General features: G+C 39.2%; 1 protein-coding gene across 8 annotated transcripts in view; it reads left to right on the top strand.

Annotated features, from left to right (window-relative positions):
- Positions 1 to 12,383, top strand: part of FBXL4 (F-box and leucine rich repeat protein 4) — a 70,626-nt gene extending 58,243 nt beyond the window's left edge. For 4 of the 8 annotated variants that reach the window (XM_075087324.1, XM_075087327.1, XM_075087326.1 and 1 more), the window contains one exon: positions 2,711 to 12,383. In XM_075087324.1, coding sequence (XP_074943425.1) covers positions 2,711 to 2,874 — 164 coding nt within the window. In that variant the 3' untranslated portion in view covers positions 2,875 to 12,383. The remainder of the gene's footprint in view (positions 1 to 2,710) is intronic. The other 4 variants (XR_012659596.1, XR_012659595.1, XR_012659593.1 and 1 more) reach the window with 4 other exon arrangements.
- The last annotated feature ends 2,838 nt before the right edge of the window (positions 12,384 to 15,221 follow it).

The following is a 15,221-nucleotide window of genomic DNA, read 5'->3' as shown; positions in this document are numbered from 1 at the left end:
TGCTCAGATATGAGAAGACCATTGCAGGAGAACTGTGGTCTGTCCATTAATGTTCATGGCAAAGGGGGATGAAGCAGGCTGCTACCTCAGAGCTATTCTTTCCAGGAGATTAGCCTGGAAAGCTGCCTCAAATTGGAATGCCAATACAGAAAGCTTTTGAACAAATCAATACATTGAACAATAATAAATTATTAGGGCTAAATGGTATTTTTGCAGCAGTTCTAAATGAGCTCAGATACAGGACTGTGGAAATCTTATTTCTGGTGTGTGATTTGTCACTTAAATCAGCCTCGGCACTAGGGAGGGAAGAGTTACAAACATGGCAAAATCTTCTGTAAAGGGTGCACATTAGAAGCTGTAAAACAGTAAAATTGTCTATTGCTGTGTGTAAACCAGCTGCAACCATAAGCAAGTCAGTCAGTCAGTAGACATGAAGGCCATTATGGTATTTGGAAGGAGAGCTGGGTCCCCGTGAGGATAGTTACACCTCTCCAATCTTTTAGAATTCCTTGGAGTTCTTGGTGGAAGTGGGCACTGATCCAGTCCATAGGGGATTGCATTTTTGAAAGCTTTAGCCAACATTATTCTGCATTTCTGACTTAGCCGTCTTCTCCTGGATTGTAATGAGTGTTTCAGAGACAACAGAGGAAAGGAATATATCATCTCTTTCCACAGTGAAGTTATGTTACTACTGTGATCAACCATGGGTCTCTACTGATCTGTTTATAAGTACTCCAGTCGAAGGGGTGAATAATGCTGTACCAGAGGGTAAAGCACAGATATTGAGGGTAGAAAAACCTTAAGCTGAAGAACTTGATGCTGAAAAACTGCAGAATGATCTTACAAGACTTAGTAAACAGATGATAAAGCAGGAGGAAAACTGTTCCATCAAGTGCCAAGTAATCACATGAGGCAAAATAATATTAACTAAGCATATGGGGGGTGGCTTTACATTAGTTACTGTTTTGTAGGAGAGTGATCCTGTAGGCAGTTTCTTTAAAACATCAGCTCGTTGCTCAGCATCATTCTAACAGACAAACAGAAGGTTAGGATTTCTTAGGAAGGAAGTGGAGAAACACCATAAGATCTCATTATAGTTACTGACTTTGTGCTCAGTTCAGTGTACAGTTCTGGTCATCCAATTTCAAAAGTACTAAATTAGTGCAGAAACAAGACAACAGGGGTCATCTGAGACACAAAAGTCTGGAAAACAGTCATGAGGGAACAGAAGAGATGTCCATAGATAGGATTATGAACGAGGTAGAAAGAGTGAACTGGCAATGATCTCCCACATCTTCTTTATGATTCATTGCCCCCTAACTATTGCAATTAATAAGCAGTGGGTTTAAGGCTGTGTTTTGTTGTTTGTTTTGTTTTTGTTTTTTTTTTAACATTATGTAGTTAAACTGTAGAACTCATGTCAAGGGGCCATAAGTATAAAGAAGTTCAGAAAAGTAGTAATATTCATGACAGGTGTCTTCAGAAATCCCTAAACTGGTAAGTTTTGGCAGTTGAGAAGATCCACCAGTGAAAACCTGCTTTAAAAATCTGCCCTTTTTTTTTTTTTTTTTTTTGTAAGCATTATTGGCCCTGGCCATAGACAAGGTTCTGGACTAGATTACTTTTTGGGGTGCAGTTCAGCTCCAGACAGAGCTGTCTAAGTTGAAGTGTCTACCAGGGGGTGTCTGCAGTCATGTTGGATGTATAAACTGTTTTTAGAGCCAGGAAAGCTGGATGAGCAATTTAGCCCACTGTAGACATCCAGGCTTTGTTCACTTGCCCAGAGTAACCTGCCTGGCTTCCAGACATTCCAGTCAGGTGTGGGTCACCTCCTGTGGGTCAGTGTCCTGTCTACCAGCTCTGCAGATGTCCTACACTGGTGTAAGGAAGCCGAAGGGGCACTAGGCACTTCCAGCAACTGAATCATGCCTCAGTGCCCAGTCAGCTGAATTGCGTGCTGAGCACCGTTGTCTGTACTGACCAGATTTCCATCAGCTATAATGGGTGTGTGGATGCATGCTTACAAACACCTGTTTATTTGATTCCTGACTCAATCCAATGCTTGACCTGAGCCTGTGTGACACTTAGGAGTTCAGTCACAGCGGTCGTGTTTTTAGCAGGGTAAATAATATGTTTTCTATTACAGTTAGTGTGTGTGTGTGTATATATATATATATGATTGGTAGCCTCTTGAACAGCCGCCCCTGCATGTGCATAATGCCCATGCTCTAGAGTATGGTATCTAGAAGCCTTGCTGATTTGTTTGGAATTGGAGTAGCCCATAATAGCTCATGTGCTGTGCCAGTCATTGCAGTCAGCAGGAGAGCCATGAGAGCATGAGTGTATCCTACTGTGTTGCTTGTTGCCAGAGCCCATCATCTGGTCACTGGGAGGTCTTGTAGCTGTGGGTACTCAGGGTCAGCTTCTGTAGTGAGAAATTCCCCTTGAAGTTGTAAAGTTGCCTCCCAGTAGAAAATGATGGAGTCACTTAAACAGTTGGGTTAGGAGAGTACAATGGGCTTCTTAAAGGCAAAAACTCTGCATTTTACCCCTAAGCAGCTTTTAATTTTAAATCTCATTGAAATAATCTAAATAAAAATCGTGTTATATTAGCATTTTTTTCATGACACGGTACTAGCAGCTTTAAAAAAAAAAAAGACTGTTCTCCATAACCTTACAGTTTGTTTTGTTTCTTTTTGTTTTTGCACAGGGACGAGGATGGTAAGCCCTGCATCTTTAAGAAAATTGCTGGAGTCTTGTAAAGATCTTTCTTTACTCGATGTGTCCTTCTGTTCACAGATTGATAATAGAGTTGTCCTAGAACTGAATGCCAACTTTCCTAATGTGTTCATAAAAAAGAGTTTCACCCAGTGACTCACCACATATGCTGCTGTGGAATTCATTTGACAGAGTTGTTTCCTGTGAATTTGTGCAGACTTTTTTAAGAAGAATATAAATCCCCTACAAAATAGTGGAAAGTATCTACACAAATGGGTAAAATATATTTAAATATATTATGCATTTCTTAAAGAGTTGATATTGTACGTAAGAATTGTTTTACTGTGTTAATTGGTGGCACTGCATGTTTTTAAATACCAGCCATATGTGTGACTTTGATGAGAAGAAAATAATGTCTTCTTAAATGTCCCTTCAGAGGGTGTTACACACCAACTATGTTAATATCCTGTGTTAATAGGTGAAAGCAGAAGTTCAGTATTTAGCAGTAAGAAAGATGGGTGCTTCCTTTTTATGTGTATGTTTGTGTGTGTGTGTGTGTGTGTACATAAAAATGTATACAGATGTATTTGTATATACATACACACATACTGCAGCATTCTAGTGTGGCCTGTAGCATAAGATGTTATGATCTGGCCTGTAATGAGTTGTTTTGAAAACCTGTTAATGCTTGTATAAGAATGGATTGAAAAGACATTTTGTCTTCACTGTTTTGGTAGCGAATCATATCTGACACTTTTTTCTCCCTTCCTGCACCTGAATTAGATGTAGTGATGTTTTACAGTCCAGCCTAAGCGGCACAACAGATAAATGCAAGAATCTTCCACCTCAACTTAGAGCAGAAACGAAAGAGAAAATTGCCAGCTGCTTCTTGGTATTGGATATAAAGTTTGAGCCAGGTACTTAGTGTTGTAACTGGTAATGTGTAGAAAACTCCAGAGCAATTTTCTTTTCAAATTTCTGTCCATGGTCAAGACTTGATTTGTGATACATCTGGTTATCATGCAAAGTCCCATACAAAACAGAACTTAGAATAATGTATCAGCCACTGTCCCTTACACTGGCATCAAATCTACTGTCAAGTGTAAAAACACATTTTGTTCAGTAAAACAGCAATGAAAATATAGTGAGTTTGAAACAAGGGCAATACAATTTGGTAATTTAATAATCACCAAATCTTAGTATTGGATTTGTTTTGGTTTGGGGTTTTTTGGGTTTTTTTTTCCAAGAGGTGATTGCTCAATGTACTATTGCACTCTCTCTCTTTAACACTGTTTAGCCTCTGGAGAAGGAAAATGGTGTCGATGGACAAATTCTAGAGGTTTCCTCCTTTTGCACTTCCTTGGATGAAGTTTTTATCTTTTTTTTCCATGAATACCACTGCTAATGTTGCTATGTACAGCTTGAGTTCAGAATTTTACCTTTGTAGCCATTGTTGACGAAAATGGACCATGAAATATAGCCTGTCATGTGATATTGGCTCCACTATCCTTGTATTGATGGCACTTACTACCTTCTGGAATAAGAAGGAAAATATGTCTGGCAGAAGTACATTATTGCACCGAAGATTACTGGCAAAGAATACTTCAGTTTATGCAGTAAATAACCAACCGCTACTAGAGGACTGCTACAAATCATTAAAGATGTGACGATCTTTATGAATCCTGAAAGAACGCTTTGAACTCTTTGTGCTGGTGCCAATACTTTATAAACCATGTCATGAAACAGCTACAGAACATTTATCTGATTTTATAAAAAGACCTTTTCCTTCAGATTTTTAAATTTTACAGATTCTTTGGGGAATTCCAGATCCAAAGAAGGGCATGTGCAGTTGGCTTTTTTATTTTTTCCTTCCACACAGATGGCACTATGGGATTTCCAACTAGATTATGCCATTCCATTATTTTTATTTCCAGAAAACTGGACATTGTCAGAGATATTCAGATTGATTTACCTTTTTTTTCCTTCCCCACTGACAGGTGTCAGCTTGGGTGTGAATCTGTGTGAGACCTCATTTCTTTCAATCAGGTTTAGGTTGATTTATTTTTCTGGGAACTTTTCATGGTTTTTTTTATCTACAAGTAATATTTTTCATTGTAATTGATTATTAAACATTATTGTCCTAGTTGTAGGAGAACACAGGTTCAGATAATGGGAGTTTACAAAGAACAGTATTTCAGAACAAATGTTTTTGTTGTGAAATTTCACTTCTCAGGGTGCATCTGTGTTTATATCCTTTTTTTCTTAGAGAACCTCCATTGTTTTTCACTGTAAATAGAATGGGATGTGGATGAAGTGATAGCCATTGTGCCTTCAAACCAGTAAACTTGGTAAATAATATAGTTTCATTTCTACAGCATTAGTGAATCAAATAAGTGTTTTTGTAATCATGTATGTGTAAAGGATTTCATTCTCCATTGCTTTTTAGGTAGTATAAAGGAGGTTTAAACTGATGTTTTGTTCTTACTAAAGGACTTCTTATGTTGTGCCTTCAGTTTGAAATTGGTTTGGTCAGGAATTCTCTGTTGTCACTTGAAAGAGAAATTGAAGTCTACTTTTTATTTGGACTGTTTAAAATTTAGCAGTTGCTAACACATAATTCAAATAGCTGAGAAATAATTGGGAAAGACTTCCATCTGTAGTTGTAGACTTTAACCTTCAGTCAGTGGGTAAGAAGCTCTTTTAGCTATGGCTTTATACCTCCAAGAAGTCTTCCAGCAAAGAGGGGATAGACCAGACTTGATATTCCTCGTATTTCCAGGATAAAGAAAACAACATGCTTTCAGACCTTCCTTATACATCGCAAAGAAGCAAGAATAGATCACTGTCTTTTTAGTTCTGTTATTTTAAAGTTGTGTGTGTATATCTATTTATACATCTATATGTAAAGATTATATATATACACACATTTGTGTGTATACATGAAGATTCTTTGTGTGTAATACCTATACATATATGTATAAATCTCAAAGTTTTTAATGTAGAAATTACTTTGTGAAGTGAATGTAATAGCAAAAGGTGTTTCATAGCAGTTCTGTTTTCAACTGTTGTTTTACTGTCCCTGGAGACTGAGTCCCTCTCCACTCGTGCAGCAGGAAAACCATGGGCAGGAGGTGTGCTGGATTTCCTGTGTTGCTTTGCCGAAGTGCCTTTTGGTTTGTCTACACGTGAAAGGTGTTACAGGGTATGGTAGAGTGTGAACGCGAAGTCCGATAACTACTGTGGACTGTCTCCTTGTGAAGCAGTCATATAGAGGGAAATTGTTCTAGTTTCATTTAGTCCAAAATGAATAATGTTAGTTCCTCGGTCAAAGGAATTGAATTATTCTGGAATTGGGTTGTCATCTCCAACACTGGACCATCCCTCAGTCATGTTATCTGAATTCTGCTTTTAAGGATATTCCATTTTTTTAATCTTGTCTTTCTGAAGCATTGCAGAAGATGTGCTTTGGCAACAGATGTTAAAAAAAAATACTGCTAACATGACCAAAAAAAAAGGCTTGCTCTGGAGTGCTCCTGTTTTTAAACTAAAGGGGTGCTTCCATACTATCTGTACGAAATTGGTGTGGGATGGTGTGTAGGTAGGTATGTCATTCTTTTGGTAATTTTAATATTAATATGATAATTTTACCATTTAAAGCATCTTCCCAACTCTTGAAGGCTTCAATTCAAGAGTGTACTTGTATTCATAATCCTGAGCTGTCTGGCTAGATAGCTCTATGGAAATGGATGGTGTTTCTGTTGTTTAAATTACGCAGTTGATTAAGTCCTGCTCACTAAAGTACTTATATGGAAGAACAGTTCTGCATAGGAGTTTGGACCTTATAATCCCCATGTATTCGGAGGCCCAAATTTCAGACAAAAAAAAAAAAGACTGATTCTTTCCCTGGGGCTCTGATGCCAACTTTTCCAGATACAAGATGTCCAGTAATCACAGTACACAGTGAGTAGAATTCATCTCACTGAATGTTAGCACTCTGAAAGTTAGACACCTCATTTAAGGCAGGAATCTGGGGACCTCTAGAGACCTATTAATCTCCTCCTAAGATAGATATTTAAGGAAAGTAAAATGAATAATTTTCCGAGGACTGGAAGCTGTGATTTAGCTCAGGTTAGATACTTTGCTTTAGAATACTAAACTGAGCTTCATGCTATACAGCGTTGTACTGCCTGTCTTGGAATAGCAAAAAACAGGACTGGAACATCCATCCACAAACCTCAAAATCCTCTAAAATCCTTCCAGAAAGAAGCAAATTAAAGAGATGCTGACAACTTGAAAAATTGGTGTTTTAAATGCCAGGATCTGCTTATGCCCCGGAGTCCCTTGCCAATGAATGCCTGTGGTATGTCTGGGATGTTGGGGGTTTTTTTGGTGGAAATGCATCCCCTTTCCCTGTTTTAAAATCTCATGTACCTAACTAGCTATGTGTGTATAGTTCTGTAAATGCATGAAATTAATGGGAAAATGTAATTAATGTATTGCAGATATTTTTATAATCTTTCATATACCTATGATCAAGACTCTGACTAGTTCCACTGCTCTCTTGTCATCAGAAATGTTACCCACTGTGCATTTGCAAGAAATGTGTGTTTAGTCCTGGTTCTTACTGTGTGTACTTACTGCATCTTATGGGATATGTTTCCCACATCACACCTGCAGGACTACTAAATTTACAAAAACGAGATGAAATGTAGCATTTTATTACATGGAGTATGGGGGTGACTTAATACATTGATTTACATGTTCATTAGCCCAAGAAAGGGCTGTTTATTAAATATTACCAGGCATGGGACAGGTTGTGAGAACTGACGTGAGGAGGGGCTGAGGCATGAGTCTTGTGCGTTACAGATCCTTGTGATCTGTAGGGCCGAGACCGAAGGGCCTCGGCAAGAGGTGACTCTTTTTAAGTAGATTCAGCCTCAGTAATAGCGGACTTTGGTGGGATTTTCCTTTTTAGCTAATGGACTAAGTACTGTTATTTTAGTTTGAGTAGCTCTAGTTTCTCCCTGTCTTGTTTTCATTTAAGAATGATAAATAGCCCAGTTAGGACAGACATCCTAAATTGAAGAGGACCCTTTGTGAGGAATGAAGTTCTTCTCTTGCATGTTTTGTTCCCCTTTTCTAAAAGCAAACAAATAAAAAACCCTCAACTATTTGAAAGCTCTCTCTTTTTCCTTGGATACTGAAGAAATGCAAATGTCAAGAAAGTTGAGAAAAGAAACAAAGGAGTCTTATCCAGATTTATCTGGGAACTCATGAAAGGGTAGCCAGAGCTATTTATAGACGTGAAGAAAGTAAGTGCATTGTTCTAGATCAGCTGTTATATTTCCCAGAAATTTAGTTTCCCATTTAATTTCTCATGCTCATACTTCTAAGTCAAGATTTAGCGTTTAGATGCTCTTAACACTGACCTTCTATACACATGCTTGTGCAGTGATTCCTCATGTCTCTGTTTCATTTTTATGAACTACGTAAAAATATTTTTTCTTCACCTACTGCTGCCCAGCTGCATTTTTTGTTAAATGATTTTGTGCATGCGCACACAGACATTTGTAAGACTTAATTGCTTAGGATTTTTGCAGTTGGTCATTTTCTGAGGACAAATCAACTGCAGTTTTGGGGTAAAAATGGTAAAAAGGCTCTGGATAAGACAAGACTCAGGGGAAATCATATCAATGTATAGGAATGCCTGACGGAGGTGGGGAATGAAGAGGAGGCAGTCAGATTCTTCTTAGTGATGCCCACAGACAGGACGAGAGGCAGTGGGCACAAACTGAATCACAGGAGACTGAACACAAGAAGGCATTTTTTATGGTGAGGGTGACCAAGAGAGTCTGTGGAGTCTCCATTCTTGGAGATACTCAAAAGCCGTCTGGATGTGGTCCTGGGTAACCAGCTTGAGGTGGCTCTGCTTGAGCAAGGGGCTGGACCAGATGACCTCCAGGGGTCCCTTCCAACCTCAACCTCGCTGTGCTTCTGTGATCTGAGACTTGCCATTTGGTTGTTCTGTTTGTCACAGTGTACTGATTGCTGAAGATGGTTGGGTGGGGAAAAAGAAATAATACCTGTCTGAAGGAAATTACAATGTCGAGAACAGTCACAGGATTCTTACTCATTTGTTTGTTTCCGTTTTTGGGGGTTTTTAAGGGAAGTAATTTTTCTTGGTTTAGGTTAGTAGGAAAATCGAAGTGTAACTTATTAAAATAAAATTTTGGTACTGGTTTTGACATACAGTTTTGCAATGTACGACACACACGACCAGTTTACAGGCGTATTATTGTCACTCTGAAGTCTGAGTGTTAGACCAAGAACTAAGGTAAATATCCCTGTTCTTGCGTACTGGCAATAGTTTCTGTTTAGAAACGGAGTTGTCTATAGTACATTAGGGACAGTTTAGTTTGCATATTTTTAGTATTAGTTTACATAGATCTTCTAATAAATTGGGATTACCATGGCTTAGGTGCCTGTTGTTTCTGCCTGCCCTGTTGGAAACTGAGTATAGTGGTTAGCTGTTCTTAATGTCAAAACACAAAAATTTGAACTCAAATGAAAAAAAGGACTAAGTGTATGAAACACTGAGCTGTCTGAGCATTTTAGGGTGATAGTGTATAATTGTGAATTACCATCATTTTGTGCATTTATTTACCATTACACCATTGTCAAGAGCTGTTGGGTAGTGCAGTCCTCTGCCCACCATCAGGAGATGGGTTCTCTCTATCAGACTTTGGTCTCTTTAGATTTATTTTCTTCAGGGCAGTGCCACAGGTTTCTGCACGTATACAGTCTTCTGAAACTAATAGAGGCAAATTAAAAATAACAGTTTGGTTGTGACTTGGAAACTAATGGCTAGTCTATGCTCAGGATTACTTTGGAAGAGTTACTGGAAGTGAATTAAAATAACCAGGAAGCGGTGTGTTTGCAGGGGGGGCATGCACTTTCTGATTTAAATTTCATATACAGACAAGTCCTAATTACCAGCTGTCCCTTGAGCCACCTTAGCAAAATCAATGTGATGGTCTCGTTCTAGTTCTTCCTAGTGAGCATAAAGCCACTGCAGCGCTTGAGCATCTTGTGGCGTTTTGCATTCATCTCCTTACCAGGCAGATATTGGAGTCGGGGTGTGTCGAGACTGGCCTGATCCCTGCAAGTGAGGTGTGTGAAGTGCCTGGGGAAATCTCCTGCTCACATTTATTCCGATGTGCAGATGAGAAGGAATGGCATCTTCAGGCCTCCAAATATAAATACCTGAACCCAGCACATGGATTTAAAATAATAGGTGTCTCTCTGCAAACACACCACACACACCCCCCAAATAACCAGCAACAAAATACTTGTACTGTGTTGATGAATTAATAGTATGTTCCCTTTTCTGCTGCAATAGTAGGAGTCCGACTAGGGTTACAACAAACTCCTACTGTGTTAACTTTTAAAGGGACTAATTTCTATGAAAGGTGGAAGAGCAGCAATAGAGGGAGCAGTTCCAGACTCCATCTGTAAATAGCTCTGCTGTGCATGCTATGGCAATAAGCTCCAGAAGCAAGTTATGCCTGTTTTTTTAATATCAAGTCGAGAAGGACAAAAGGGATAATTGCCTCTAAGCACATTTTCTATACCTGGAGGATATTTGTATCATCTAATTTTAAATATCTAGGATAGGTACTAAAGTTAGGAAGCTGGTCTCCTAGAGTCCCTTCACTCTGGAGAGGCAGCTTCCTCCACTCGGTAATTCAGAGCAGGAGACCATTCTTAAATTGAGGTCTTGAATTGACCTCTGGAGAAGCTGAGGGACCACGCTGACCACGTAAAACTTCTATTGGAAACTAGTTTCCTGAGCTACGCGTGCAATCCTAGCATGTGTGGATTTGGAATAGGATGCTCCCTATTAGTCCCCTAGCTCTCTTGCTTCCATCAAAAGCCACCAGTTTCTTTGTTCTGTTGGTTGAACTGTATCTGATCACTCCCTACAAAATGTCTAAAACTAGAAAACCTTTTGTTTTCTAGTAGTTGAGTGTTTAAAGCTTTTTGCTTTTTTTGGTGGTTGTTATTTTTTTGGTTTTGGGGGTTTTCTTGGTTTTTGTCACCCTCCCAAGTCAGATATTAAAGCCAGCAAACGGAAGAGGGCATTTAACTTCAGTGAAATTGTAGGTGGGAGGACATTGCTTGTGCAAATGTTTTAATTCAAATTAGCATAAACGAGGACAGCCACTCTTGCTTGTGTTCCAAGGCTCCTTAACTTTTAGATAGTTCACCTCTGTACTGTTGTTGCAAAAGTGTCCAAACCGAGGTTGTTTACTTTCACCTTATAATGGTGGTTCAAGCCCTAAAGTATAAAATGCTACTGTGAACAGATGAGAACATGCAAGTCCTAACCAGCTTCAATAAGATTCCTACTAAGGTCCTTTGAGCAACAGATGTTAGACGGTTTAGGTTGGAAAGGCTAATAAGAGTATATTTAAAGTATGGTGAAGGCAGCGGTTAGCTGTCCTGGTTTCAGCTGGGATAGAGTTAATTTTCTTCACTGTGGCTGGTACAGTGCTGTGTTTTGGTTTTAGTATGAGAATACTGTTGATCACACAGTGATAAACACAGCACTCTACCAGCTACCAGAAAGAAAATTAACTCTATCCCAGCCGAAACCAGGACATCAGCAAAACCAGAAGTGGGGGTGGTTCATGAATGTTGTTTTCATTAGTTTCCTGATATTAAGCTACGTGGACCCACAAAGCTCGAACATCTACTACATTGCACCACTGCAGTCCGATATATAGTCAGTATTCCAAGAGTTGCGCCTGTATGTGCAATATTAGATTCCAGATTTGTTCTCTGTGCTGTCATTCGGGCAGTCATACACATTCAGCATTAACCCCTTCTGTTGTTTTGTGCTCCTCTTAGTATACTAGCAGCGTTTACCTTAGCATCTTCTGTATATTTGTTTTCAAATATCCCACTCTGAGGTTTGTGCATTTTATTATATTTATGCAGGTACTTGATTACATTTCAAAGCAATGACCAGTCGTAAATGGCAGGTATGTTATTAGTGTGTTACTTCTCTTCAGATCGACTACTGCATCTTCTCTCTCTGTGTAAACCCAAAGGTCTCTGTGCATGTGCAGACACAGCTCAGGCACGGATACCTGGCTGCTCCTCCTTTAAATACCTTTGACTCGTACCACTCAGTATGTTTTTGTGGTATAAGGTAAGGGTTTACTTGAACACGCGTAAAACAGAGATGCTAGGCCTATATTTATAAGTGATTGACTTTGTAATGGAGAAATCATCTAATGCCTTATACAGCTAACTCAAAGGTAGGGGGTTTTTTAATCTTCACAAGTTAATTACATATTTACACACCAATTATTTCTATTTAGTAAATGAAGCCTGGTTTATTCTGACACGTTGAGTCATATAAAATGTTGTAGTACTGTGTTGTACAGGTTTTTTTCTCTTACTGCCAGTATAAAGAGGTTGAAATTAATGTCCTCACTGAGTTGTCAGTGTCTGCTAATTCAGAGATGACAGAAGTGTGTTCAGATGTATTCAACCTATAATATTTACCTTGCTTTGCACTTGTTTCCCTTTGACTGTGTTGAAAAATACCAAGTGTACATAAAATAATGAATAAATAAAACAAAAATAAATTGTCTACATTCATTGACCTTTTGTGCATTCATTTTACAAAACTGAAATAAAACACAAAACATGCTGCATTCAGAGGAACAGTTTGGGCATATTTTTATCACTGTTTATCTTGAAATAAGTTACCCTGGGTGTTTTTAGATACAAAGTTGTAGGCTTTTTTTTTTTTAAAGAAAAGTGGGGTATTTTTTAATATTTAGCTTACTGTAGCCCTATGAAAGCACATGGAACAAAGTACATAACACAAAATAAATGATTTGTTTCCTGAAAAGGTTTGTGATCTAGGTACAGAGCAAGAGACAACAGATGGATATAGACAGACGGGATATAAAGCGGAATATGGAGATTACAATGTACCAAGAAAAAAACCCGTTGAATTTCTTTCAAGAATAATGCCGTACTCTAGTGCAAATCATGTTACCATAACGTAGTCCTTAATCCCTTTAATTATATTGGTAGCAATATAGTTGTGTTTAAATGTTGCGGAACTTAAGTAATAGAGTAAACTCTAAATTTAGCAGAGATGTTATCGAGTTCTGCAGCTTTGAAAATGGGAACCAGAAGGGAACAGGTGGTCGGTTGGACACGACTTGCCCGAGTGCTGAGTAACTGCTTTGCTAGGCTTTGTGCTCCTGTTTTCATTAATTACCTGAGAAGTTTGTTTATTGTTTCAGAGATATTTACCAAATCTGTATTGGCCTGGTCAGTGCCCATCGCCTTCTAGGTAGAGTGAGTGTTAGAGTCACCTGATACCATTAATGGTTCAAGACAACACTCCTACTAAAACAAATACAAAGCTTTGAGTTGTCTTCTCGCATCTCTAAGGGAATGTTTGTTAAGACTTTGTCTCCAGCACCTACTGAAATGTTCACCTTTTGTATCACAACTTTGCCTCAGGTCAGTGTCCTTTCAAACTTGCTAAAACTGTCTTCTAGGACCAACTTAGAGCTGCCGGTGCTTCTGATTATTGAGAAGCATAAGGAGGAGACTGGACCTGGCTTCTGTGCGTCTTGGACAAAATGCAGGTGACTTTTGACACGTGCTAAGTACAGTTTCAGGCTTCGTTTCTGACTGCCCTGTTTCTGACAGGTACCTGTTCTGCGGTGCTGTTTTCGCAGTATTGGGAATTCACATACGTAGCTGAAAATTGTCGGGTGTCTCTGTCCCTCTGTGTGGCACTTCTGATCGTGCAGACGGCTTAAAAAAACCCCACATAGATAAAAGCAGATTTCAGGATATTTCAGGGTTTCCAGATTCTAATGCTTGAGAGCCTGCAATACATTTTGTTACACTATTACTTGGCAGGAGCGCATTACTATTCGGGGAAGTGAAAGCAGTTACGCGTTCTCCGTACCTGCAGATTTACATGTCATCAGTCCAGAGGGATGGAGGAAAGATTCATGTTCTGTGAAGACTTTCGAAAATGTGAACTTGTCTCTGTTACTTTAAGATGCAATCGGCAATCTTTATTGAATTTAAGCAGAACACTGCAGATCTGATACCATGCACGCTGCAATTGTTTTTTCACTGGTAATATCAAATGTCATCATATACAATGCAGGCATTTATTATTATGAACAGATCTTAACATAACGCTTTCCCTCAGTTTCGAAGAGCTAGAAATAAAAATGCCCTGACGCAGTGACCAGGGAGTTCAAAACTGCCAGATACCTTTAGGAGTTAAAATAAGTGCAGCAGCATTTTTGTAACAAGGTCATGTCCATCCCTTTGGATGCAAATGCGCAAAGAATTTAAGTTCAAACTGCAGGCCAGGAGGTCTCCAAGTGCAGTTGGAGCCCAGTGATAGAGTCTGCGTTAGTTCTTTGTAGAAAGGATAAATAGTGCTTGTTAACTGGCTACAAGCTCAGGACTCAAACAAAGGTCCTCACAGGCAAAAAAATTAAAAAAAAAAAAAAAGATAATAGACAAGGAACATTCTACATTTTAAAACTATACTGAATGTGACAGAAAGATGCGATTGGCAGTACACTTAGGTTATTTTTTCTAGTACTGCTATCCAGTAGTAAAAGGTAGTGATTTGGCCAGCTGTTCCTTCAGCACAGGAGGCCTCTTATAGGAGGATCAAGAGCACCTTGTCTAAATCAGTCATTTTAACAGTTGCCTAAAATTATCAAAAAGCAGCTCAGAGCTAATGAAAACCAGAATGGGAATTAAAAAGTTGCATTACGTCTCAGAAAGTGTGACTGATGCAAGCAATTCTCATTCTTGCTTCAAGATGCCGCTGAAGATGGTTGGGTCTGGTGTCTGCTATCGCGTTCCAACACCTGTTCCCAGGATGCTGCGGCTGGGAGCAGCTGTTCCCTTGCAGTGACTACAGTAAAATGTTAGAGTGCGAAACTGCTTAATTGAGCATTTTGAAAATACGTAGAGCGAGTGCGCGTTGGGATGAACTTCAGAGAACTTGCTCTGCGGCGTCTCTGTTTAGAGAAATCTTTACTGCGCTTTTGCAGTCACTTCGGCTTAGTAATTGTGAAGGGTTTGTGTGCAAAATTATCTGACCATCACAGGGAGAGTTCACAGAAGGTGATGACACGCTGTTTTCAGCATTTGTATATATTTTTTTCCATACAATGTATTGATAGGCTTGATGGGACGCTTTGCAGGAACTTCCATTCCTCCAGCAGACATCTTTATGGTCTGCAACCACTCCCTAGTGTTGAACGTAAGATGCTCATCTTTTTTAAGTGATGGAGAAGGGGAAAAAAGTGGTGGGTAGGTCCAGAGAGCCTTAAAGTGGGCACCGCGGGCTGTGTCATCGTCAGTGCTATGCCTGCCGATTGACCTGGGGACGAGTTACTAAACTTGTAATTCACTTCCCACCTGTGTGT

The sequence above is a fragment of the Phalacrocorax aristotelis genome, chromosome 3 (assembly GCF_949628215.1).
Source record: "Phalacrocorax aristotelis chromosome 3, bGulAri2.1, whole genome shotgun sequence".
NCBI lineage: Eukaryota > Metazoa > Chordata > Aves > Suliformes > Phalacrocoracidae > Phalacrocorax > Phalacrocorax aristotelis.
This window is presented reverse-complemented; position numbering and strand designations above follow the sequence as displayed.